Raw genomic sequence first — 26481 nt, forward strand, 5'->3', positions numbered from 1 at the left:
AGTCCCTTGAGCCTTCTGAGGCTGTTCTTGTCCTTTTTATGTTAGTTCATGTCCTGTAATGGGAAAATAGAATTATTTACAGTTCAGTTTCTCCCCAGCATAATCAGTTATCTTTGGGTTGGTTTTAATTCTTCTCTTTAAATTAATTTTTTAACAGTGTAGAAGGAATTCAATTAGATTTTTGCAGTTTTTTCCCCTCTGTAGTAGAAAGAGTTAACAAAATAAGAAACATTGTAAGACACAGTATAGCAATTGCATTTGCTGTCATTTGTGGTTTAAGAAAAGGGGGTGGTATTTAGCTCTTGAAAGGGCTGTAATGAATATTGTTTCGTGTTTTTGAAACCTAATGGTCAGAGGCAGCAACAGAAACAGCTTCGGAGCTTTTAGGGTGAAGTGATTAGCATTTTTTCTGATGGAGGTGATTGTTTCACTTCCTCTTTTATGTCAGCGTTTTTCACTGTCCATTGCCTTTTGTTTATATTCAAATGGCATAACGTTAAAGAAGCCTTTCTCGTGTGATTGCTATGCTTTCCCCTCTCCTTCTGTAGAAAATCTGCTTGCCACAGACAGGCAGAACATGTGTTTCTCTTGTCTTGGTTGGGTGCACAAATCTTCTTTTATGTGTGCTGCTTCTTACCCTGTTGCCTAGACAATCACTGGCTTTCACCAAGAATGTCTGGTTCTGGTAAAGAGTTTGACGTGAAGCAGATTTTAAAAATCAGATGGAGGTGGTTTGGTCATCAGGCATCAGCCTCTAACTCTGCAACTGAAAACCATCAGGGAGACTTCTGGAATAGAGGACAAAATGTAACAACTGATGGCACAAAGTTTTTAGATTCGGGTAGCTTATCTTTAACATCAGTTGGTTGCAGAAGGTCCAGCCAACAGGATTTCCAGAATTCACCTCTTTGGCCAATGGCATCCACCTCAGAAATCCCTACATTTGAATTCTCAGAAGACTGTGGAGGTGCACGTTGCCTTGACAGACAAGAAACAGATGACAGAGCAAGTGAAGAAGAAAATGAATCGGACAGCTGCTCGCGCAGGTTAATTGTTACTTTCTTATTGTGAGAAACATGTTTTCATTTCATGTTTGTAGTTAGCATGCATATGTAGGCTAGCCTTTGTTCTGAACTAAAACGTTTCAGAAACCTAGCAGTTATTGTGCATCAGAAACAGAATATTAATTATAATCAGGTTCTGTGTGTTTACTAGGACCTTTTTAAAAGGCAGTCAGTGGGGATAAACAAAGCACAAGCATGGATGTGCTTGTGTTTTAAACAGCGTACTAGTACATGCTGCTATGAACAAGGTACTGCCTGTTACATGGTAATATTACAGAGTGCTTTCTACATTATTTTGAAGTGATACTGATTGTTTAGTTATGTCAGTTAGGAGAAGATTATGAAAATGTTAATTTCTTCTGATTCTGACCTCATGTTTCCATGTGCGTCTATAGAAGACGGAGAATGAACTGCAAAAAATACTTCCACTGTAAATCAAAGAAAAAAATTACATCTATTGAAAGTCAATCAATTTGTGCTTTAAAGTGATTGAAGCAACCCATTTGGTTGTATTAAACTGTGCATCTGGCATAAAAAGAAAGAATGTTTCTATTGTATCTGTAAAGATGTTTTGCTATTCTTTTCTTATGCATTGTTAACTAAAGATGAAACTGTAAAACTTGTTCTTGAATGAAAGTTGTTTACCAGTTGTTGTAAATTAGGCAAGTTAATAACCCATCTTGTAAAATATCAGTTAAATTATTCTATTTCATTTACTGCATAAGTCAGTCATTCTTCACTAAAAGTATTTTTCTTGTTTTGTAGTTCATGTAGTGCATAATAGCTTACCATTTCAGAAAATGTTGTGATGTTTGCTTTCTTGCTTTTAAGATAGCTTTGCACTGATGTGGCATTTCAGAAAGTGTGGCTACTTAAAAGGGTATACTGTTTAATAAGGGCTCTTAAGGACAGATCAATCTACTTATAGCAGTTCAGTGTTTTTCATTCCTCAGGAGAAGAATCAATGTAGCGGAAAGCCAAAGTAGTCCACAATATAAATACTGTTTATTGTATATATGACCTTTAAAGTTTCAAGGAAAGGAAGGAGAGTAAAATTGCTTAGAAGTGAACACAGTTTATTTGCTTTTATCACCACATGTGATAAGGTAAAATAAAATACTAGAATTATTGGGAAAGGAAATCTTTCATGCTGCTGCATCATAACAGCAGTCTCACCATGCTGCAACAACTATGTAGCTGTAAGTAACATACCTCTGAAGAGATCCCATTTTAAATGACATTCAGATATGAATTTTTAAATAGCTATATCATTGAATATGATACAGGTATAACATCACCTTCCATTTCAGCAACATATATTTGTGATGGGAAAGTTTTACTTGCAGCATTACCCCAGTTAGGATATTCTCTTCATAGCAAGGCAATCAGTAGGAAAAAAAACCATGTAATTTTAAAAGATAAATGTGTAGATTGAAAATATTACAAAATTTGGTCTTAATTACAAGAGAATTATGGCAAAACTAATTTGTTACTTTGTAAAATTTGAGAACTGTATATATTCATTTAGGAGTTATAAAAATCTTGTTTTGTTGGGGTTTTTTGTTTTTTTTTGCAGACAGTTGTATACTAGAGAAAATGAATGAAGGATTTGAACTTAGTTGGAAACATCTTTTAAATTATGTACTTAATAATGTATAGCATCTAGAGCTTTTTGTATTTCTGTTATGGTCTTCTAATTCATGCTAATGTTTACTTATATGCTTTAAAATAAATAATTTAGGTAAATTTTGAGTTGAATGTCAGTACAACTTAATATGTAACTAATGGCAATGTAGGAACTTGCTTTGTATTGTTATCTGTATCTCTGGCTTATGAAGAGACTACTAAAACCATGTTTTGTTCACTTTGTTTGTTAAGAATGTGAAAGCTCTTGGGCAGACTACATAATTCTGCCTAACACCTGGAGTTTTTCTGATATTAAGAACTTAATTAAATGCTTTTTCTTTGTAGCCTAAAATAGGCTTCTTGTTTGTTGACTCGAGGAAAACAACCCCATACCAACACTTTCATCTATGTAGTTTTCAAAAAGCTTTTTTTCCCATATGTGAACCCAGTTGCCTCCTTTAAAAATAAACTGTGTACATGAAAAAGTCCTTTTAAAAACCTTTTGTAGAAGCTACAAAGTTACCTTACTTCTATTCTCCTCTGTAATTTACTTCCCAGTTACAAGCCCTAATAACATGAGGTAACAGAATCAGCTCTACTGCTTTGTTTGTATCAAGTCCTTCCTCTTTGCCTTCTTACAGGCAGGAAAGCATTCAGATCAGGTCTTTGTCATTATGAAATAATTTAGATCATTATGTGATTCATTTAGAGGAGACCTGCTGTCAAATTAATTTGGTGTTAGTATAGAGCTCAAATCCAAGTTTGGTACCAGATCTTTGTCCAAGGTTGCATCTTGAGATGCAGACAGATCCTTCAGATTCAAGAATCAGAGCTAGTCAGATGTAATATTATTCACATCATACTGCTACTAGTCATTTGTAACCAGCATTAGCTCAAATAGCTGTTTACTGGGACAGCGAGTTTGAATTCTGCAGATTTTCATCTCCTAGATTTCCTCTTCTGCTGCTGTTTCTTAACTGTCCTGCATCCCTGAGGCAATGATCATCCTTTTGGATTTGTACACTTTTAAGAATTCACCAACAGCTGTGCAGACGCTTGTATAGAAAGTGTAAGCCTATTAGCATTAGATTTGTTTTTCTTAACTGTTTTTTTGTGGTGCCTTAGCAGCAATCTACAGACCTCAAAGGCATGGTGGAGAGATAAAGTTGAAAATACCTGAAGCATACCTGTGCAGAATGTTATATCTGGTTCATTTCATCTAGGCAGCATTAAAATACTGGAATTACTTTATTTTGTAGATTGAAGTAGGGAAATGTATTAAAATTTAATATAAAATATATATTTTTATTTGGACATTAAATACAAGCAGGATTCCAGAATTCATCAGCTGTGTGCTGACCTTGAACAGTTTAGTAAAATGTCTGTAATTGTTTAAAGACGAGGTCTGAATGTACTGGGTAGTAGTAGCTCTGTAGTATTGCTCTGCATGATCAGTCTTGGAGTTAGTGTGCTGCAACTTCCAATATAAGTCTGCCTCCCCATCCTGACTTTTTGTGCTACAGAATCCTTTGATATGCAGAGGCATCCACATTTTTTATATCTAGTCACAGGGTAACAGGCACAAATAGCTTTTGAAGTGTTATTGAATCTTTTTTTAATTCCTTTTTTTTTATTTTTTTTTTTTTTCCTTTTTTTTTTTTTCCCCAAATGCTGTTACTGTTAGACTGTCTCTTTCATGTTCTCTTTATGGACCACTGAACCTTAGTCTTTCTATTCTTCTCCTGCTCCTTCATTATGGAAAATGGTTTGTAAGTTACTAGCTAGAGAACAGGTATGGGATTGAACATCTTTAAATGCGGGGGAGAGCTAGGCTTGACTGTTGTGTCCTGAATACATGCCTTACTGTGGGTACTGAAAAATAGACACCACTGCCATTATTTTTCCTTACTGAATGAGAGTGATGACTGAGTTCTGCATGGGAAAAGTGTGCAGTTTTGAGGCTGGCAATAGGTCCAGTGAGGTTGTGATCCAGCAAGTACTGGTTTTGAAAGCTTTTTCCTTTGTTGTTTCTTCCATTAGATCTGCAAAACACTTTGTAAGGTTGTAATTTAAATAAAATCCTGATAGCATGTAATTTTTAAAAATTACTATTAATGAAGTTACTTTGAGGAGTATAGATTAAAATATAGTTCAAACAACCAACCAAACAAACCAGGAAAAAACACAACCTATTAACCCAATTGAGAATGTGCTAAATTGTGATACGGAGATACAGACTAATTTCCCAAGTATTTGTGTGTTGAGCAGCGACCTATTCTTTCCACTTCTGTTTTTGTCTTTCAGGGCTGCTGTTAAAGAATTGCTTTCACTGAGTACCTCTTGCTCATTCCCTTAAGAATGCCACCCAGCAGGCCAATGTAATGTTGTCGGTGGTTACATGGTTACATCTTTGTATGATCCCCTGATTTAGTTTCCAAAATGGCCACAAAGAATACTTGTTCCAGCCTGATTGAGGGCCGGTGGTGGAGCAGAACAAGTGACTGGTAGGGTACGGGGAGCAGGGATGAGCTTGACACATAAATGAATGGCTAACCACAGCTACAGAAAGAACATTTAATATAAATTCCCTCAAGGGAAATCAGTAGGAAGGTATCTCATTTCTACATCTATTATTAGATTTAGCTCTGAATGAAGTACCAAACTGCTTGGCTTTTTTAGCTACCTGGGTACATGCAAAAAAAAACCCCAAAACCAAAACATACAACAAAACCTAAGACCAAATCACAAAGTTCCCCTTTAAAGAAAATCTTCTGTTGGAAATTTAGACTTTGGTTTTGAGGAGCTCTGTCTTGAAATGAGCGTCCAACACCAAAGAGTGAGATAAATTTCATGGTGGATTTAGCCCCAAGCATGCTGCTCAGCTCGTGACATCTTTGTGGAAGCAGGGGTCGGGATGCAGATCTTGTGAAACCACATGCTTTTCAATGTTGTAGTAGATCCAGAGTACTTTAAAAGTTGCCTGCATTGTTGAAAACTAAGTAGTAGTCAGTTAACAGACTGTAAACAAGAGAAGGTGCTTTTCACAGTATACATAACTAAGATTAATTTCCTTTATCTCCTAGGCCCATGCATTCCTTTTACATTTTCTCTATTCCTATTTTTTCCCAATCTTTCGTGTTTGTGTTTGCAGATGGGAATATTTTTTTTTCCCCACCCACCCTTGCTTTTCACTTCAGTTGACTTCTGATGTGCTAGATCTCTTATCAGATACAAGGAGTGCAATAAGAGTGGTGGTGTATTAATGTGTTTCTTTGTGGTTTTTTCCCGTGCATACCCATGTATTTTACTAGCTGAGTTTTGTTCTAGTCTTTTTAGGCTAAGTGTGAAATGCAAGTGGCATAGAGGGGCTTAGTTCCTTATTGCCATCCTTCCCTTGCTTTTTTATTTCACAGGGTCTTGTTGGATGTTCTTCTTTAACCATCTGACATCACTACAGGTACAATTGCTGGGCCAATCTGTGTGTGTGTCGCAGTTGAAAAGTACAACATGAAATGATTGTGCTTTTTTCACAAGGGTCTAGCTTAAGATTTGGAAGAAGAAAGGAAATATGAATATAAAGAAAAATAAAACAGCAAGGGAATTTATATTTAAACAAATCATGCATATCAACTTTAAAATCACATGTGATTTTTATTTTATCTTTTGTAGATAAAATTTCACCTGAATATTGTGTGAACTAAAATTTCTGTTACTGTCTTCATCAGAACCTCTGACAGCAGTCACATCTTATCATCCTGTCAAACAATGGAGCCCTGTACCTCAGATGAATTTTTTCAAGCTCTCAGTCATGCTGAACAAACTTTTAAAAAGATGGAGAATTATCTGAGACACAATCAGCTATGTGATGTGGTGTTAGTTGCTGGTGATCGTAGGATTCCAGCTCACAGGTGAGTTTGTCATAATTTGAAATAGCTTCATGATTATTTACAAATGCACCTTCAAAGTGTGTCCCATGTTTTGTTAAAAAAGTGTCAGAATATTCTAAACAGTTTAGAATACTTTAAACTTGTGTTTGTTTTTTTAACGTTTATTTGGAAATGAGAACTTAATTTGTCTGTTGTATGCAATACAGAATAATAATTTAAAAATTATGTTCTTTATGTTTCCAAGTAAACTTATGATGTTTGCATAACAAAATTAAACCCCCAGAAGTCCCACACATATTATAAGATGTAGTGGTTTCTTTACCATAGAATGATGTACATTTCTTTTCCTTAGATTTAATTTTTCTTTGTACTGGTAATCACGTTACTGGAGTCGCAATTAACAATAAGGATGGTCTTCTGTCCACTTAAAGGTTTTTTGCTCCTGTAGTAAGAAGAGTCCTTTGATAGGAGACTTGTGAACACTGCCAGTATTAGATGTCTAAAGTAGTTCAAACTGTCATCTGTGTAATCAACCGATCCTATGTATGCCACTTAAAAGTAAGGGAAATACCAAAGATTGCAAAACACAGGCATGTGTCACTGAAGCACATTACTGTGTTTAATGCACAGAATTTGTAGTTTGAATAGGAACCTAGGTATAATTAAGCTGTGGCTTCCTATGTTGAGGTCTACAACAGAAATAGCATTCTGGTTTTCAATTGCTCATTCCTACTCCCACAGTGAAACTACAGCTCACTGCTGTAATAATAATAAAAAGATGGGAAGACATTGCTAGTTTGGAATTGGTACTTTCCTTAAAGAGCCAGATTTCTGCTTTTATTCGGATGTTATCCAGATTTGTGCTGACTCAGATGAGGGTATGACAGCATGGGGATGGGAACTGACTTGAGAATCAGGGAGGCTTTTAAACAATAGCTTGCTGTTGCTCTCAGACACTTTGTTTTATGAAATGTTCAAATTAGTTATTAAACTGCATTGTCCGTGTGAAGAGAATGAGCCAAATGAAAACAGGGGATACACACACCCCTAGTGGGCACATGCTCAAGTAATTTGGGGTCAAAAAACTTCAGAGTAGTGTAAACAGGAAAAAATAGTGATTATAAAAAGGAAATAATTTTACTTCCTTATGGAGCCAAGGTAACCCCTTTGCAATATATGTTTGGACTGTGGTTTATGTAATCGTTAAAAATGTGTAGAAAAAATGCAGAGGACAGCTGTGAATATCTTATAAGGACTGGAAGAGTCTCTTTGCCAGGAAATAAACAAATAAACAACATAAAACAGAATAAATAGTCCTTTAATGTGGTTCACACTTGTTTCTCATTTATTTAGGGAACTGACTTCACTTCTCCAGTTTCAGTTACTCTATCTGTTTCTGTAGTGCATGAGGCATATGCTACTACCTGTTTGCTCTGTACTTCTCTTCTGAGGAGAAACATCTTGCTGTCGTTGGTACATTGTGTGTTAAACATGCATGAAAGTTAAAGCCAAAGAAGCACACATTGTGCTTGTAGCAGGAGGTGGGAGGTTTATGATTGTTCTTTTTTCACTTTATAATGTTGGAGCAACTTACAAAGAAACTTTGCCTTTTGCATAGTAAGTTCTGTTTTGTTTTCACAGAGAAACATAGCAATAACTACAATCTTAATCTCAGTAGATCTGAAGTATCTCACTGAAAACATAATTTTTGCATAGCGGGAAAGATAAATATGTAAATCTTAAATTTCATTTGAAGTTTATAGAAATTCAAGAAGATGACTGCCTTTATGTACTTGTAGTAGCCAGTGTTATAAGAAAAAAAACTTCTGTAGTATTTTTTCCTGCCTCCATACAAATTCTGACTTCTTTAGTATTGACTGGATCAGTCAAGGCATTTCAGAACATCAGTGATTATTTTGTCTTTAGACTCAATAAGCAGCAGAATATTAAATATTAAATAGATCTTAGGTTAATGGCTTGGCACTCTAAGATGAGTAAGAAAATAGAAAGTTCTTACACTTACACTGGAAAGCTTTTTTTCCCATTGTTTTTTCATAAGAAAGATATGAGTTTTTCATAGTATGTGGTCACATAGAGCTGGTAAGAAAAAACATTTTTCATTATTAATAATAATCACACTCATATATAGAGAGAACTATTCAGATTTTCTGTTTTAAACCTGGTATTTTTAATAATTCCTGTACTTTTTAAATTATCAGTTTCTACTTTTATTGAGAGTTGTGAGGTGCATGATATATGTTTTTAGAGAAAAGAGACAAGAGTTTGGTGTCTGCCTTGGTAATAAGTACAGGTAATACTGTTAAATTCAGAGAGGTTTTGTATCTATTCAAAGAATTCAAGCTATGAGTCTACTACAAACAAAAGTATCACACATAGTCATGATTTTTCTGATTATGGCATTCTCTATTGTTCCGAAAGAGTTTACCTTCTTTTTCTGTGCTAAAATTATAGCTGAAAACCTATTTGCAAGGTCAAGAAGCAAGTAAGAAGAGGGAACCATTCTCCACTAGCAAAAAATTTATTATATTCCCACCCCTTCATCTTGCAGTTCCATTAAGAAATTTTGGATGCTTTGATTTAATTAATTTACTTATATTTTTTGTAGCAGGTGTTTGTGTCCACTGCAATTTCAGATGTCTGCCATTCATTATGTTCATATTTATTACATTCAGCTAACTGCTATATCCATAATAAAAGCTTATTTTGTTTGATAATAACCCACTGATTAGAACATTCTTGTAAGAAAGGGGAAATACGTGTAAATTCCTGTCCAGAGGGCATTTACAGCTGCTCCACATCCTTTAATCAGCAGACTGGGCAGAGCCATTGTCTGTCTTTCTGTGGACACTGAAAGATGGAAATGTGAAAGACATGGGGCTTAAGAAAAGAAGGAAATGGACCCTTGTGTACTCTGGGGTTTTGGAAGCTTGTTTGAAAGAGCTTGAACTCTTCTGTATCACCCTACAACTTCAGTGAATACTGATAGTGAGTTTCCAAGGATAGTTTTCAGCTGTTACACAGTCACAAACAAGGAGCTGTCTTGGAAGAGTCCCTTTTATCTTTCAGATCTTAAGCAGCTTCACTTCATTCTGTCAGGTGAGACAGGTTTGGAGATACTAAACCTGTAAATTGCCCCGTTTGGCAGCTGTCTACATTTTACATAGCAATTGCTTTGGTGACCTAGAAAACCATCTAGATGATGCAGCTTGTGGCAGTTCCAACAAGTATAGGTTTTAAAGTGTACCACATATTTTACTGGCTCCCAGTAGAAAACTCTTCAAAATAAGACAAGCTGTCATGGTAGATGCTTCTGATTTTGCATCAATACAAGCCACTGAAGTTAAAGACATCAGTAGCCTCGGAGCCTCCTGTAGAATAGCAAAATGTCTTGAAGCACCTAGATTTTGTCAGTATTTAGTGACATAATAGTTAATATCAAATCACATGTGTATAGCAGTAATGCATTTTTATTGTCTAGTGCGAAAAAGATAGGACGAGAAAAGGCCAGTTGGCTGAAAGTCTGCCTTTGTTTTTTTTAATTTTAGCTCAGTGTCACCTTGATGCATTGCCACTGTATATTTTAATCCCATTTCTTTCTTTGAAAGAACTTTTTTTTCCCTAAATTAGTTGAATTAAGAGAAAAGTGTAGATACCTCTTCTAAGGCTTTTCATTGTGAAATTATTACAAAACTGCTCACAGTATAATTTGTCCTTTTTCAAATTACCTATATTAAACTACTTCTGGACTTCACATCCTCTGTCAGCATATGCAAGTCACTGTCTGGAAAGTGAAGCATATATACCTCCTCATATATCTAAACACATTTGCAAAAATAGTAAATAGATTACATTTCTGTTAATTTCCTTTGGAGGACTCTTGAGTCTGGAAATTGCAGGGAGAAATTTTCTGATGGAAGACATTGGGACCCTCATGTTATTATTTGGCATTTCTTCAGGAGTTGTTGCTAAAATATGTACAGTCCAGTGTTCAAAATAATACTGCAGCTGTGTAGTCCAGTTGTGCTACTGCGGGAAGAAAAAAAAAGAAAAAAACAACCCTCAAATTGTGATATGACTAAGTATTAAGTTCTGTTTCCCATTGCGGAAGACCTATCTTTTTCAAGCTCTGTTCTGTGTAGAAGTTCTAAGTCAGAACTGCCAGATGTGAATACATTAAGTTGTTTGTTTTGCCTTTTTAAATTCTGAATTGGACCTGCAGAGATACTTGGGTTATTCCAACCACTTTCTCTTCCAGTAAGAACCCCCATTTTGTACACAGAAATCTGATTTTATCATCTCATTCTAGCATCAAAAGCAGTTGCAGAAATTCTGACTTGATACTTACATGAATGTACTCTTTAATTTACTCCATTTCTATAGATCTCTGGGAGGCATTATTTTCATTTAAATATAGATTTCATTAAACCTGAGGTTAAAATGCCTAGAAGTGATGCCTGGGTTCTACCTTGGCAGAAAGTTCTGTTTTTTCTTAGCCACAGAATAAATCTCATATTTCAATAACAGAATTTCATTTTTCTTTAAAAGAACAGAACTTCGCTTCTTTTGACAAAACTTCAATCATACAAAGTGTTAAAATACAATTAATCTTTTTCCCATGCACTCATAACTCTACTCTGTTGCCTCAGCAGCTAGAAAATAAGGATTACCCTTTTTTTCTGTAAGCCTATAATCCTGACCAAATGGTCAATGATCAGAATATTTGCAAGAAAAATGTATTATGAAATTAATTAGTCAAAATTTTATTACTTTGCAGTTAATTAACTAAGAGACAGCTCCTTGTATTTCATTACTTTGTATATGTACCTGTAAATCCTCCCCTAAGCACCGGTGCTCACCTTTTCAATTAGTTTTGTTCTGTTTTGTGGTTCCTGACCTCTGTCATTTTAACACACCAGTTATGATTCAGCACAGCATAAACTTCCTGAAGTATTAGATTAATTGAATGTATGTATATGGACTGTTTAATTATTTGCACTAAGCTGTGTTCTTGGGCTTGCTGTTTGTATAGATCACTACATATACTACGTGGTTTATATATAATTCCCTTTGGGCAAGGCTACAGCATAAAAATTGGTCCAAGCCATGAGGCCATTCCAGGAGGTCTCTTATTCCTCCTGAATAGTTATGGTAGGTTTCATATTCCTGCCTCATATAATTTTCTGTTTTATCCCAGTCTCTGAACACATACTGAGACATCAAAATTTTTCCACATTTTGCAGTGTGGCATTATTATTTGCATTGACTGTTTTATTCTCAGTAATCCAAAGAAATGCCCATTATGCACTAACATGTTTACTTGCACAGTAACATAAAATAGTCAGGATTGTTAAAAAAGGCTAAATACATACCCATGAAAGAGATTACTCTGTATCATCTCTACATTTACTGTGACAAGTTTTGTTACCAGTATTAGTAATTGGATGTATATTTTTGAACCAAGAGTAAAAGCATTTTAAAGCACTTTGAAAAGCACTGGTAAGACATTCTTTCACATTTAAAAACGTATCTAACATAATATAAATGAAAGTCAATTCAATTTTATTTTTATTTAATAATGTATATTTATATTCCATTTCAAATTTTTGTGGATTTGGGGGGCTTATGTCTGTGTTGGCCGTTGAAGGTCATTGAGCTTTGAAAGGGTACTTAGTTTAGATCAGTAGCAAATGTAGTTTTAGCATCTGTACTTCATTATTTATAGAGAGAAACTAGAACATGGAGCACTTTGTCAGTTTTTAAATGTTTTTCTCACTACAGTGTTTCTTCAAAGGGCAAAGTAATGAATCATAAATTAACAAAACATCAGGTTGACTAAGGGTTTTTTCTTCTCCGTTTCTCTCCTTTCCTCCTGCATGTCATACTCAGATTGGTTCTCTCCTCTGTTTCGGACTACTTTGCAGCAATGTTCACGAATGATGTAAGGGAAGCAAGACAGGAAGAAATCAAGATGGAAGGTGTGGAGCCAAAGGCATTGTGGGCTCTGGTTCAATATGCATATACAGGTAATTGAAGTGGAAATGGGAATTTAATCTAATGAATTGTCCTCATGTAAGCATTGTATTCCGTTACTAGATTTCAAATTATTCACATTATTTAACTACTTATAAATAAATAAAAATAAATCATAGAATATATCCTGAGCTGGAAGCAACCTACAAGGATTCTCAAAGTCTAACTCTCGACCCTGCTCAGAACACCCCAACAATCACACCATGTGTCCCGGAGTGTTTTCCAAGTGCTTCTTGAACTCTGTCAAGATTGGTGCTGTGACCCACTTTCCTGGGGAGCCTGTTCCAGTGCCCAGCCACCCTCTGAGGGAAGAATCTTTTCCTAATGTCCAACCTAACCCTCTGACACAGCTTCAGGCCATTCCCTCGGGTGCTGTCACCAGTCAGCAGAGAGAAGAGATCAGTGCCTGCCCCTCCCCTTCCCTGGTGAGAAAACTGTAGACAGCAATTAGGTCTCACTGTTGTTACCTGAGAGAACCTGATGGGATAAAGTTTCTCTGATAATGATACATTCAGTTAGTTAGCAAATTATGTGAATCTATTAAATGTATCATGACTGAGAAAAAAAAGGAATGTCATTAGGATTTCCTTTCTTTACATCATTAGAGATACTGATTTTGAAAACTGCTAGTTATCTAATGCTGAGGGTAATGTTTACTAAGACTTCTATTCTGTCATATAATCTGTAAATAATTCTGTTGCCTTGGAGTTTTAGGGAATTTGTAAGATTATAAGAGAAAATGAATGTGATTTTCTTTTTGATGTTCCTAGGTCGCCTTGAATTAAAAGAAGATAACATTGAGTGCCTGTTGTCTACAGCTTGCCTTCTTCAGCTCTCTCAGGTTGTAGAAGCATGCTGTAAATTCCTAATGAAGCAGCTTCACCCCTCCAATTGCCTTGGAATCCGATCTTTTGCTGATGCACAGGGTTGCACTGACTTGCACAAGGTGGCTCACAATTACACTATGGTATGTTGTTACATAAAGTATCATCTGCTTTAATTAGTGAGGGAAATACAGAATGTTTTCCTAAATATAGTACTAATGTTTTTCCCCCAGAAAGCCTTCAAAATACAGTATGTTTTCCTAAATATAGTACTAATGTTTTTCCCCCTAGAAAGCCTTGATCGTTTTCAAACAAGAATGCTCATATGGTCCCATGATAAAAAAGGACAAAATAACTGCAAAGCTGCTGGTTTAGAGTTGGAAGGACATACACAAGCATTAATGGTTCCCTGTAACAGAAATGGGATTGTGGGGTATGCATTTAATAAAATACTTCAAAAGCTTGTTCTTCTTTGTGGCAGTCAAAAGCTGCAGACTTCACAGTGGGCAAGCTGCCATCACCTATTCCAAAATTACACATTACTAAATGGAAGTGTAGAGTTCCTTTATTGTAATGAACTGGAGTAATCAGGTTCTAAATTATACTTGGAGTTTCTATATGGGCATTCAGCAGTATAGATTCTGCATTATCCTTAATAATTTATCAGTGGCATGTCAGGCATCAAAGAATTTAATCTTAGGCTTGGTAATATGTGGCTAAATACAAATTTGCTAATTATATTTTTTAACTAACTTACAGAAATTGAGACCTACCAACTTAAGTTAACTTCATCTGTTTAACAGTCATGCTTTTATTTTAATACAAAATATTCTTTTTTTTCTCCTCGCAAGTGTATTTTAATAACGTTATCAGAAGAAGGCAGGAGAACTATCTCTGAAGCAAGTCAATGTATCTGCTCTTTGTAATTTTGTGAGGCATTTTGCTCACTTGTTGATGAAATTTTGCCTAAGTAAGCTCTTGGGATCTGAATGAGGGCATGTAGATACTGCATAAGAGATGTTGGAATGAAGATAGTACTTAATTTGCTTGTGTGTCATGGCATTACCTTGCCATTAAGATACTGGCTTAGATCTAAGAGTTGTAATTTATGTCTTCTAATTAGTATTAGAAATCCGTGGCTCTTCCTCTTGCTGCCTTAGGTTTTGCTGGTTAAAACCGTAAAAAAAAATTAGTTCTTCTTGGTTTAAATTAATTTAGTTTAGTATGAATAGCAGCTTAAGAGAGTTGTTTTGGTTTTTGTTTTGTATACAAGACAATGTTCTTATATAGTGAATGGATCTCTCACATATTGAATATCATGAACACAAAATTTACTGAGGCAGATCAATAAATAACGTGCAGATTGTAGCTTACAGGTTTCTATCCTTGGTCTTCATTATTGCACAAAAAAAAATAAGGCAACTGCAGTTAGGTAGAATGGGCAATGAAACAGTAAAGTAAATGTGGCTTATCCCTTTGATGAGTATCAGAATTTATGTGGAGTGAGACCAGTGATAGGAAAAAATGTGTGAAAAGAGAAACTCCCTCTTTTGACCTACTTGTTCTTTTTCAGAATAAGCATGTAATTTGGTCTGGGCTATTGTCATGTCCTTTGTAAGTGAACTGCCAAGATCAGAGTAGTAAGAATTATTAGACTAATGCATCCTTAAAGGGGAATGTTTGCATTCCAGTCCTAGTATTCTGACTGGCAATTCATGACTTAGGGCAGATAGGGGCTGTGAACTTTCTAAAAGCTGTTCTTTTGTAGCACCTATCTTTCTTTTGTTCAGACCAGAGGAAAATAGTTCTGGCTGTTGTTTACTTCAGTGGCAAAATTGTTACTTTTAAGGCTTTGATGTGAATGAAATTCAAATGAGATGGATTTTAAAAAGCCATTTTCTAAGCTAATTAGTTGTGCTAGATGGATTTTTCTCAAGGCCTCTTTTAATGTTGTTTAGTTCCAACAGAGACATTAAATTTAATTTTAGTAATAATGAATAATAGAGAAGCAGCTTTGTTATTTTGAAATGAATGTTGCTATGGTAACCTCATAGAAATGTATAGTCCAATTGAATCTTCATTTAAAATAAATAAATCCCCAAGTAATTTCATTTGTTTAAAAGCTGTTTGAAAAAAGAAAATGTTCGACACTAGTACGTGCTAGGTACTTGATGCTCCTTCCATTAAGAAGTATTAGTGTAAGGGTTAAGTGCACCTGTAGTAGCTGGCAAAATTCTCTGTTAAAACAGGGAATGTTTTCTATGCTGCATTGGGCTGCATAGAACAGTGTAGGATTACACTGAATACAGTTTATGTTGTTGATTCTTTGAAAATACTTGTAGTAAAAGGTAGTAAATAGTATAAAATACTTAAATTTAAATTTACATGTTATTTTCTATGAGTCTTTCTTTGTCAGAAAAAAACCCTGATTGCCATTTAATATTTTTACAAGTAAAACAACTTCTCTGTTTTAAAGGTTTTTTTGACACGTAATAAGTTTGTAGTCATCTTTCCTGCTTCATTAAAATACCTTTTTACATTAATACTTGAAAATCAGGTGAACATTTGTTTAAATGGGAGGATGAATCAGTGAGTTATCCCATTAGGTCTGCCTCCGTTAATAGGGCTCTTCTGTCTGAGTAAAGTACATTAGTCATTGGAAAGCATCAACAATAGAAAAATTAATAAGAAGGATTTGAATTCTGCATTTCTTCATATTACAGATGTATATTATACTAAAAGGACTGAAGTATTGCATTACTTTATTGCTTACTGTGTTGACAATTGATAAGTTGCTTTGACAGAGGGGAACAGTTTATCAAAACTGGTTGATTATTTGTATTACAAACTTAAGCTTAAAAATTTCTCATAAATACATGAAGTGAAACATGAAATGAACTAATTAGTAGTGGATTTAATGCTGTATTAAGAGCAACTCTGATTTTTACACATCACAGTTCTAAAAGAGAGTTGTTAGAATCATGAAATGTGTCTGGGTAGAAGTGTCTTTTGAACAAAGGTTATCCTGTTTTGCTGTGGTTCATATATAGTATTTGGGGCATTCAATTATAAATTTAGGAATTTTGTTAGACAAACCAGTCTTGTATCTGTTTGCTTTAGTGAATTTGTAAATTCTTCTGCACATTTTTATTGCTGTCTTCAAAGTCAGAACAAACACTTTTACATCTTGTTTGTTTGAAACCGTTGATAGTGTACCTTGAATGAAAACCAATAGTTCCTTTTCCACAAAAAAGTAAACAGAAGGGAAGTTAATACTTTGAGATGAGGAAAAGCTAGCATGTGCTCTTTCCAGAATATTAAATACCTGGAGTGACTAGTGAGATGTTCTTGGGTGTCAGTAGCTCCTTCAGTAGACAGATTTTAACTTTCTGATTTGCAACTAAAAAAGAAAGAGCAGACATTTGAAACTTTGTGTGTGATAGTGCCTGAGTTACTCCCTGTGTAATCATTTTGTTACAGCTATGCATGCTTAAAGCTCATCAGAAGTCTTCAGAAAGCACATGAGCAATGATAGTACTACAAGATTCAGACAAAGTTAATTTTGGAATTCGTGTGATTTCTGAGCAAGCCAATGGATGTATAAAAAGAAAAACTTAAAAGAACGGAGTAATAGATTGGGCCCAAGCACAGAAACTAGGCAGTTTTGCAGAAGAGCTGTGGCACACTTTGACATGCTCTCTCCTGTAAGGCAATACTGGGCAACAAAAAATCATGGAGTTATGATTTGGAAGAAAGAATTAAAGAGGGAAAATTTGTCTTTTTTTTTTTTTTTCTTGCAACAGCCAGGACAGCTTTTTCTTTCGGTATTGGGGACCATGAAGAGAGAAGAAATTTAAATGCTTTTTGTCCACGAAGGGCCAGAAACAAAGATTGTGGTAGCGCCTAAAACAAGGATTTTACATTCTTGCACCTGAAATTGCAGTCCAAAATATCCTGCTCAGTAATCAACTGGCTTAGAAAATACTCATTCACTCTCTTTTCACCTGCGAAAACCCAAGATATTTTTGTCTTTCAAGTTCCCTCAGTCCTGCCTAGCACAATAGATCAGTACTGCCCTGTCAAGACTGAATTCCTGTTTTGGAATCCAGAAACGGTGCAATGAGGAGTCAAGCTATAATAGCTGTACTCCTAAACAAACCCTGCACGTAGTGCAAGTATTAGATTGGTTGATTTTTTTAACATATCTGTCAGATCTGACTAAAAGTAAAGTAGGTGGTATCTGACAGCTGTTTGACTATTAATAGTTTGCCAGGAAGCCAGATAGCTCAGTTCTTTATGAATTCATACTTTGTTGACCAGTGGACTGAAGAAGTCAGCAGACAGAATTACATTTCCTGTTTGCTCTCATTCAGATCCTGTGAGTCAAACACCTCTTGCTTTTTGATTGCCCAAGTTCAGAGTTGAAACAGAGCCCCAGGGTTACAGCAGCCTCAGTCCCTCTCTACCTGCAGGTGTGTGATGCTCTCCAGGATTTTCATCCTTCTGACACAGTGTGCAGGGAGACTAACCACCTCAGTGCATCCCACTGTAGGGATTAAGTATCATTTAGAAATACACATCCTAACATCTTATTTTTTAAGTGCTGCTAATAATTTTTTTGCACTATATTAAGTCCAAGGCAAGAGGTAGTGTGGTTAAGAGTATTAGTATTGCTGAAGATGCTGAAGAATGAATTTGGGGTTATGATGTGAATGAGCAGTACACAGAATTGAGCATGACGACTGCATATCCCTGTCTTAGTCAATACATAAGCCTCAGGCTACTTATTTGATAAAGTTTCCAAGCTCTTTGAGGAGCTAGTTTTGGGGTTGGGAAATTCTGTTTACTTTCAGGACCAGAAAGCAAGGGATTAAAACTGCAGATGGTTTGTTCTCTGAAATATCCTTTTCTTCCACAGAGAGTTTCCATAAGAAGAAGGAAAGAAAAGGCTAATGAGGAGGTTAAGAATGCTAGGAGATATACTGGCTCCTTCTTTTTTTTTTTTTCTTCAGAATCTCTGTCTGTAAAGGAAGAGGAATTTTCAGATTCTGATTATAAAAAAGCCCAGACATAGGACAGAGTGTCTGTATTCCCAGTGGAGTTCTTTGATACTCTGCTCAAAAGGAGTCTGCTTTAAAAAATAGAAAGGGAGCAAGAGGAAATTGAACTTGCTTCCATCAGAAAGCAATGGTCTGCAAGCAAAAAGAAGGAAAATCAGGCTTTTTACATTTAACAGCTGTTGAAGTGATGAAATCCAGCTGGAAAAAAGCTTTCCAAAGAGCATCCCTGACTGACTTAAGCAAGATCAGCTTGTTGTTGCCTCCAGAGACAAAAGAACTTTTCATGCAAGTGCTTTCCTCTTCCTGTTACCTGGATAGACAATTTGGAAAGTTTAAGGTAGCAAGTGTTGGTGTTTCTCTTTGTCAGAGCTCACTGCCTGTTTATTCAGCAAAACTAAAAGCACAGCTCCAGCTTGCATATTCTAGGAAAAAGAACCAACAAAAAAGCAGCCAGTAGAAAATAATGAACTCAGTGGAATATAAATTCCTGTGAACTGCATGTTTAAACTGTGGAAATAATTTTGATCACTTCTCAGATTCAATTTTACTGCCAGGCATTTAAAATTAGAGTGAAATAAATAGCAATGCATGTGTGGTGCTTCTGAATATTGGTATAGTCCTTTCACTGTTATTAATTCATATATTTATTCATTTTAACTTTTATTTTGTAATACAAATAGTTAAATGAAGTAAAGAGAAAAAGACAAGTATATCTCCCTTCTAATCTACTACAGCTTTCACTTGGAAGTACTTTTTATGTATAAACAATTGGATCTTGGTTGTAGGAAAGGATTAGAGATATTAAATATTTTCAGAAATCAAATGGAAAAGTTTTCTCTCTGAATTTTATCCACAAGTAGAATTATGTACTCTGGTAACATTTTCAGTTATTTTCCTGGTTTCTAGAGTTATCCATGGAGTGGAGTAACTTTGATTATTACCCTTATGTATCTTGTAGCCATCTTATATACATCTGGCTATCATGTAAGATGGACTGTTTACCTAATTATTTTTTTCCTCTTAGCTCAGCTTTTTTATTTTTTTAATACTCAGGGTCTTTGGAGTACTGAGGTATAGCTTTGAAAGCATTTGACCAAGCAATAAAAAAGAAGTATTAACTTTTTCGTTTTGTTGTCATGTTGTCCATTGTGTATATAAAGCCAAACTGTACTGTCATTTTTGTTACCATTTTAAATACAAAATTCAGACCTGTTTTGCAGTGCACCTCTTGCTTCTTCTTGTTTGTCCCCTTTTTGGACCTAAAAATCCTATTTTTTTCCATCATGTGCTTCTAATCTATAGGTTTTTTATTAGCATGCAATTCTTTCTTTCTAAATCATTAAACAAGGCACTAAGTAAAGCTAATGTTCATATTAGGCCCAGTTATACTTCAGTGTTTGTGGATCTAACACATTTTGTTCTCCAGGTGTTTTAGACGTGCACGTGGTGGCAGACCAAAACCAGCATCCCGTTAGCTGGCTATCTAGCAATCCACAGTGCATTTGATAAATTGACTGTAACATTGTTATCATCATGAAGTTACTCTCAGTTTTGAGTGTGAATTTAGCTGGAGTTCAAGCTACCAAATACAAGAATATGTTGTGATTTTACTTTTCTGCTTTTGTGTTGCTTTGCTTTGCTGCCTTGTAAAGATATATGGGGTGAGAGGATAGACATAACATCACCCACTTCTGTTACATTCAGGTTTTTCACAGTAAGTTCATGGTGCTGATTGTGTTTCTACATACTTCTGCTATTTCAGCCTAAACTGATCAGAATCCTTACAGAAGTCCTCATATTATGAAGTAATCAGATATCAGCGTAGGATGTGCTACATATTATGAATTTCTTATTTTGAAGTAAGGATTTGTTGCTGAAAACGACAGGATGAAAGAAGATTGAATCCTGTCAGAATAAATATTGTTAGTGTAGTAAGGCGTGTGTAATATTGTGGATTCTTTGTATGTTTTCCTCCCCAGTCAAATCAGATCAATTGTATAAAACCTACAAAATAGCAAAATAAATAAAAATAAATAAAATAATCAATTTTAAATCAACAATAAAATTGTTAGTGTTGTTTATTTCCTCTGAAAATTTACTGCCACATTTTCATCTAGCAGTAATGAAAACAGTTACATGTGCCCAGTTGTTGTAGTGTGTTATGCTCTTTACTTGACAATAGGAATAAACTGCATCTTTTTATCTGTACTTCAGAAAGTATTTCTTCAGTTTGCAGTGCCAAGATAGTAATACCCACAACCTATAGCTCATTTCTGTCTGTACACTTCCCTCAGTTGTTTTAGCACATCTGTCTGTGAGATTGAATGACTGAGTTGGGGAAATGATCAGGGATGAAAATAATTCAGTACATTAACTTCTTTGGTCTTCCTCCTGAGTCAGGACTCCAGTGGGACAGCTGAGAGATGATGTGAAGGGAGGGAAAAGAGGGGAGGATATGGCAAGTGTTCCACAAAATGTCTTTAAAGTATGATGTTGCCTCTATTAAAATACTTTTCTTTTTCAGGAAAACTTCATGGAAGTCATTAGAAATCAGGAATTTCTGTTATTGCCAGCCACTGAAATTGCTAAGCTTTTAGCAAGCGATGACATGAATATTCCTAATGAAGAAACGATACTGAATGCACTACTTACCTGGGTTCGACATGATTTGGAACAGAGAAGGAAAGATCTCAGTAAACTCCTGGCTTACATTAGACTGCCTCTGCTTGCTCCACAAGTAAATTGTTCAGTTCCTCTCTGGTTTATACCATGGTTACAGTGGGCATATTGTCTGCAGCATAAATATATTGATAGTGACTAATCATAAAATTTATAGTGGTCTGGGTTCTTAGCACTGCATGTAAGAACTTAGCATGTTGTATAAGCATTATAGTTTGTGTCTCTTTGTGAGCTACAGCACATTCTGATCCTAGGACACAAGAATGGGGGAAGCTTCTATAAAAAGATTATTTTCTTGCCTATAAAAATACTTATCAAGGATATCCTAGTCACTAGAAGCTGTGCCTTTTTAAAATTTCTTCTGTATGTAACTTGTGCAGTTTATTTGTCTCTTTATATTTTCCTCATGTCAAAATAGCTAGGAAATGCAATTTGAATTAATTGTTTGGAGTGATTTTTCTTCTATTAACTGTCAATAGGCCACCACTGGGTACTACTTGTTCTCCCCAGTCAATACTTTTTCTACTTATTGGACATCAACAGAAAATGTTGAGGAAGCTTTGGGCTCAGTTTGTTTAAATAGTTGTGAATTGCAGTTTTCCTAGTTCCATAGGAATGACTACTTTTGTTAGTCTCATACTAATTCCCTCGAAGGCAGGGAGGCCCTGCAGAGAGACCTCAACAGATGAGAGGACTGGGCAATCACCAACTGTACAGAGTTTAATAAGAAAAAGTGCCAGACTCTGCAAATAGCATGGAGTAACCCTGGATGTACAGACAGACTGGGGAATGAGATGCTGGAAAGCAGTGCCATGCAAAGGGACCTGGGGGTCCTGGTCCCTCACAAGTTGAACAAGAGCCAGCAGTGCCCTGGCAGCCAGGAGGGCCAACCCTGTCCTGGGGGACATTAGGGACAGCATGGCCAGCTGGGCAAGGGAGGAGATTGTCCTGCTCTGCTCTGCTCTGCACTGGGGCAGCCTCATCTTGAATTCTGTGTGCAGTTTTGTGCATCGCAGTGTCAGAAGGATCTAAAGCTGTTAGAGAGTGTCCAAAGGAGGGCAACAAAGATAGTGAAGGGCCTTGAGGGGAAGTCATATGAGGAGTGGCTGAGGGCACTTGGTGTGTTGAGCCTGGAGGAGACTTGAGGAGAGACCTCACTGCAGCTACAACTTCCTTGTGAGGGAAAGAGGAGGAGGGGCAGACACTGATCTCTTCATTGTGATGTCCATAGACAGGACCTGAAGGAATGGTGTGAAGTTGTTTCAGTGCAAATTTAGGTTGGGTATTAGAAAAACGTTCTTCACCCAGAGGGTGGCTGGGCACTGGAACAGCTCCCCAGGGAAGTGGTCACAGCACCAAGCCTGACAGAGTTCCAAAGTATTTGGACAACACTCTCTGGCACGTGGTGTGACCCTTGGGGATGTCCTGTGGGGTGCTGGGAGTTGGAGTCTATGATCCTTGTGGGTCCTTTCCAACTCTGCTTATTTTGAGATTTTGTCATTCACTACCTGAAAACAAGTTTGTAAACTAGGTATGATTGTTTTTATTTGTTTTTTCTGTTCTTCTCTTTCCTTGCTGGACCTTCTTCAGTAATATTTAATACTTACTATATAGTCAAAGGATTTTGCTTTATAATTTTCAGTTTGTTAAGTGAGAATTCTCTGTTCAATTAAGAAAATAGGATTTTTATGAAACCTGAATAATTTATTAACACAAGAAAAATGGAGTCCAGTTAATTCGTAGTGATAAATCACGCGCACTACATTCTATGTATTACTTCTAATCTGGTGTCCTCTTTCTGGATAGTAAGATTCTCTACCAAGCCTTTTAGTACTTATTTTCATACTGATTATTATATATTCAAAAGCAGGATTTTCTCAGCTGTGGCCTTGACTTTGTAATTTACTTTTTTTTAGAAACATAATTCAGTGTAAGGCAATTGACAAGGAGGAAATAATTCTTTTGTTGAACATTTAATTAATTGATAACTAAGTAACATGTGCTATATTCCTTGTACTTAATTGGCTGTAATTGAAACATCTGTAGAAACTGAAAGCACAAAATTTATCCCAGAAATATGTACTGAAATTAAATTATGCCCACTCAGTAACTGCCTAGGAAAATAGCAAGATTAAATAAAAAGCAAAATTATATTTTACTTATTATTTTATCTTTAATTTTTCATTTACTCTCCAAATATGTACTTATATTTATAAAACAAGATTCTTCTGTTACTTTTTTATTTATTACTTTCTTTAACAAATTAAATTGTTAGAGCTTTGATTTTAATATCAAAACATTTATTAGATGAGTAAATTTCTTTGAAGTGCCCAAAACAGTCTTAGTTTTCAGAATCATGTTTTTCTTCATGATCATGTGACATTAGGCTATCTGACAGCAAATATAATTAATAACTTTTTAGAAAATTGAACACCTTGCTGAAACAAAAACCATAGCAAGCAGAGATGCAGATATGCTTAAAAAAGTCTTCAGGAGATACTTTGAAACTAGCACTGGAAGCAAAACAGTTGTAAATAATTGTTAGTTTTATTGTTTGGTTTTATGCATCTCTTTGTAAACAGCATTCTGACATCTCTCTGGCTAATGCAAGCAGTGTTCCTAAATAGTTGTACATTTCTTTTTCCTAAAGATGTGTATTTGTCAGCCTCTTAAGCTGTAAGGTTGCAAATATTACCTCTCTGATAAATAATGAAAAAGATGATCTAGCAATTACTGAATTGCAAGATGTCTCAGATTCCTTTTAGACAGATATTCTTAGTACTGGAGTGTCTGCACTACCTTTGTCCTTGTCAAATTTGCAGTTACTATGATTTCACACAATCACATAATTTGTAAATGCTGTAAGAAATGCTTTTCATACAAGGACCTATGTAAATAAAAAACTTGTAAATAAAAAACTTTTAATAAGCCCATTCTAACTTCTTTGAGTGAGGAATAATTTCAGTATCATAACACACACTAATTATACATATATACACTAATTATAGTATAGTTTTAGTTTCAAGAGCTTGCAGACTAGGTTGCATTTCTTTTTAAATGAAATAGAGTTGCTTTCAGAGACTGTGATTCTGTGCTGTGATAAATTCTTTTCAGGTTGAGTGGGTTAGAAACTGTAGAAAATGTAGGTTGCATCTTGTTGCAGAACTCACATTCACACCTAGTGTTGCTTTAAATATTATATGCTGCTTGTCCATCAGAAAAATATATTCAGAGTCTGAATTGGTCATGTTGTATACCAGCCTTAGTATTCATGCATGCAGCTGTGACAGTGTCTGGTTTAGGAGAACAGCAATTAATTGATTACTTTTTAATGTATTTTTAAAATCTGTGCAATTCTATAGCATTGCACATTGGTAGTTAAAAGACAGCTTTTAGTTCATTATTTTATAATCATGAAGTGTCCCTGTGAAGTGATACAAATGGTCCTTTGGGTCAAAAGAAGAAACAATATAAGGTATGAAAGTCAAGAATGACATTAAGTTCCCTCTACTAATTTTGAAATTGCTATTTTAAATAGTGAGAACTTTAGCCACTTAGATAAATGCTGCAAAAGCCTCAGTTTTCTGGAAATCACTGATGAAGGGCTTTGAAATGGGTTTTTATTCTCTCCGTGATGTTTAATTATGTTTTCTGTCATATTTTGTGTTATTTTGCTTGATACTTAGGAGTTCAGGTTTAGCCATCTGTACTTACCTGTATCTCTTCTGGAGCCATGGTTATCACAGTTGCCACTTTGCAGCCCTAAGGCAGCTTTAAGCCGGGTATATTCACACCATATTGTGCACATCTATTTCACAGCAAGTTCCTTTAGTACTTCTGAGGACTGATGTCACAGCAGTTTTGTACCTGTTAGTGGTTAGCTGTCAACAGCTCAATAATGACATCTCATTCTGGTTTGTGAACTTGCATGTCTGATATTCACTGAGTGTTTGGATTTTGGCTTTTCAGAGGCCTTTTTTTCCCTCTCTTTTTCTGACAATGTCTAAATCCCAGTGGGGCTGTTAATTTCTTTTTTCTCTGTTATTCATGCCATGTTGTGCAGCTCAGAAAAATACCAGTTTCCAGACTTCTAATAATTCGAATGTGACTCTCAACCTAATAACTTTTTTTTCCTGCAGTTTGATAAATATGGAGTACAAACCACTCCAGAATCTTTGAACTTAAAAACTTCTGTTTGTAGTCTTCTGTTGAATTTTTTAAAATTCACATTTAGGATTTAAAAGCTGCCAAATTTGCTGCAAGCTTGATACAAAAATTTTAACAAAGGCTTTTATTAAGTGATACACTGTGATCTTAGTCACTGGCAGGGTGAGGAATAGAATATATATTAAAATATACAGTGTATGCTGAAAGGACTTTTATAGACGTCTGCATTGGGAATAAAAGCATGAGGCTGAACTGACACACCCAGAACCTGTTTCCATTTGCTTGAACATTCCTACACAGCACTGGAACTCAAGGAGATTTTATTTCCTTCCTTTGGACCATTAAGCTTGAATCATCCGTTAAGATCAGATGGCCTGCCTCTTAAAGTATTTATTTATTTATTTGATGGTTTCACTCAAAATGTGAATGTCCTGTTTGTTAGAAATTTATTTTTACCCCAGTCTTTTTTTACCTGACCTGTTTGAAAATACAGAGATTTTAAATCAGAGATTTTAAGTGTATGTATAAAATACTATCTTGGTAATCATGGTTTTATTCTTCATGTGGTTTATAGATACAGCTTGTTTGATTTTCTTTCTTTTCACAGTTTCTGGCAGATATGGAGAACAATGCACTCTTTAGGGATGACATTGAGTGTCAAAAACTCATTATGGAAGCAATGAAGTACCATCTGTTACCAGAGAGACGACCTATGTTGCAAAGCCCTCGCACCAAACCTAGAAAATCTACAGTGGGTGTTTTGTTTGCAGTTGGAGGAATGGATGCAACAAAAGGTATTGGCTTATGTAATGTTTAGCTGATGAACTAGTTTTGTTTCTTTTTTAAAGAAATGTTTGATAGATTTTTTTACAACCTGTTAAATCTAAAATTCAAGGATTCAGCAGTACAGAACATGAAACATCTATACTGTTTATTAGGTTTAAAAGGCCTATGTATCTTTGAGAATACTGTATGTATTCTGGAATCTAGAGTTCTGATTGGAAATTGCCATAGGAATACCTGATTTCTGAGTAGTGAATTGTGTTTAATTGAATACAAACTAATCTTTATTTACTTGAGGAGGCAGTAATTTGGAAAAGGAAGAAAAGGACTAAAGGTCACA

The 26481-nt window shown here is 35.5% G+C and overlaps 1 protein-coding gene across 2 annotated transcripts in view; it reads left to right on the forward strand.

Annotated features, from left to right (window-relative positions):
* Positions 1-657: 657 nt before the first annotated feature.
* Positions 658-26481, forward strand: part of KLHL5 (kelch like family member 5) — a 34321-nt gene continuing 8497 nt past the window's right edge. The window contains exons 1-6 of one of the 2 annotated variants that reach the window (XM_062493456.1): positions 658-1046; positions 6416-6598; positions 12485-12621; positions 13399-13595; positions 21037-21249; positions 25966-26152. In XM_062493456.1, coding sequence (XP_062349440.1) covers positions 673-1046; positions 6416-6598; positions 12485-12621; positions 13399-13595; positions 21037-21249; positions 25966-26152 — 1291 coding nt within the window. In that variant the 5' untranslated portion in view covers positions 658-672. The remainder of the gene's footprint in view (positions 1047-6415; positions 6599-12484; positions 12622-13398; positions 13596-21036; positions 21250-25965; positions 26153-26481) is intronic. The other variant, XM_062493457.1, reaches the window with a different exon arrangement.

The sequence above is a fragment of the Cinclus cinclus genome, chromosome 5 (assembly GCF_963662255.1).
Source record: "Cinclus cinclus chromosome 5, bCinCin1.1, whole genome shotgun sequence".
Lineage (NCBI taxonomy): Eukaryota > Metazoa > Chordata > Aves > Passeriformes > Cinclidae > Cinclus > Cinclus cinclus.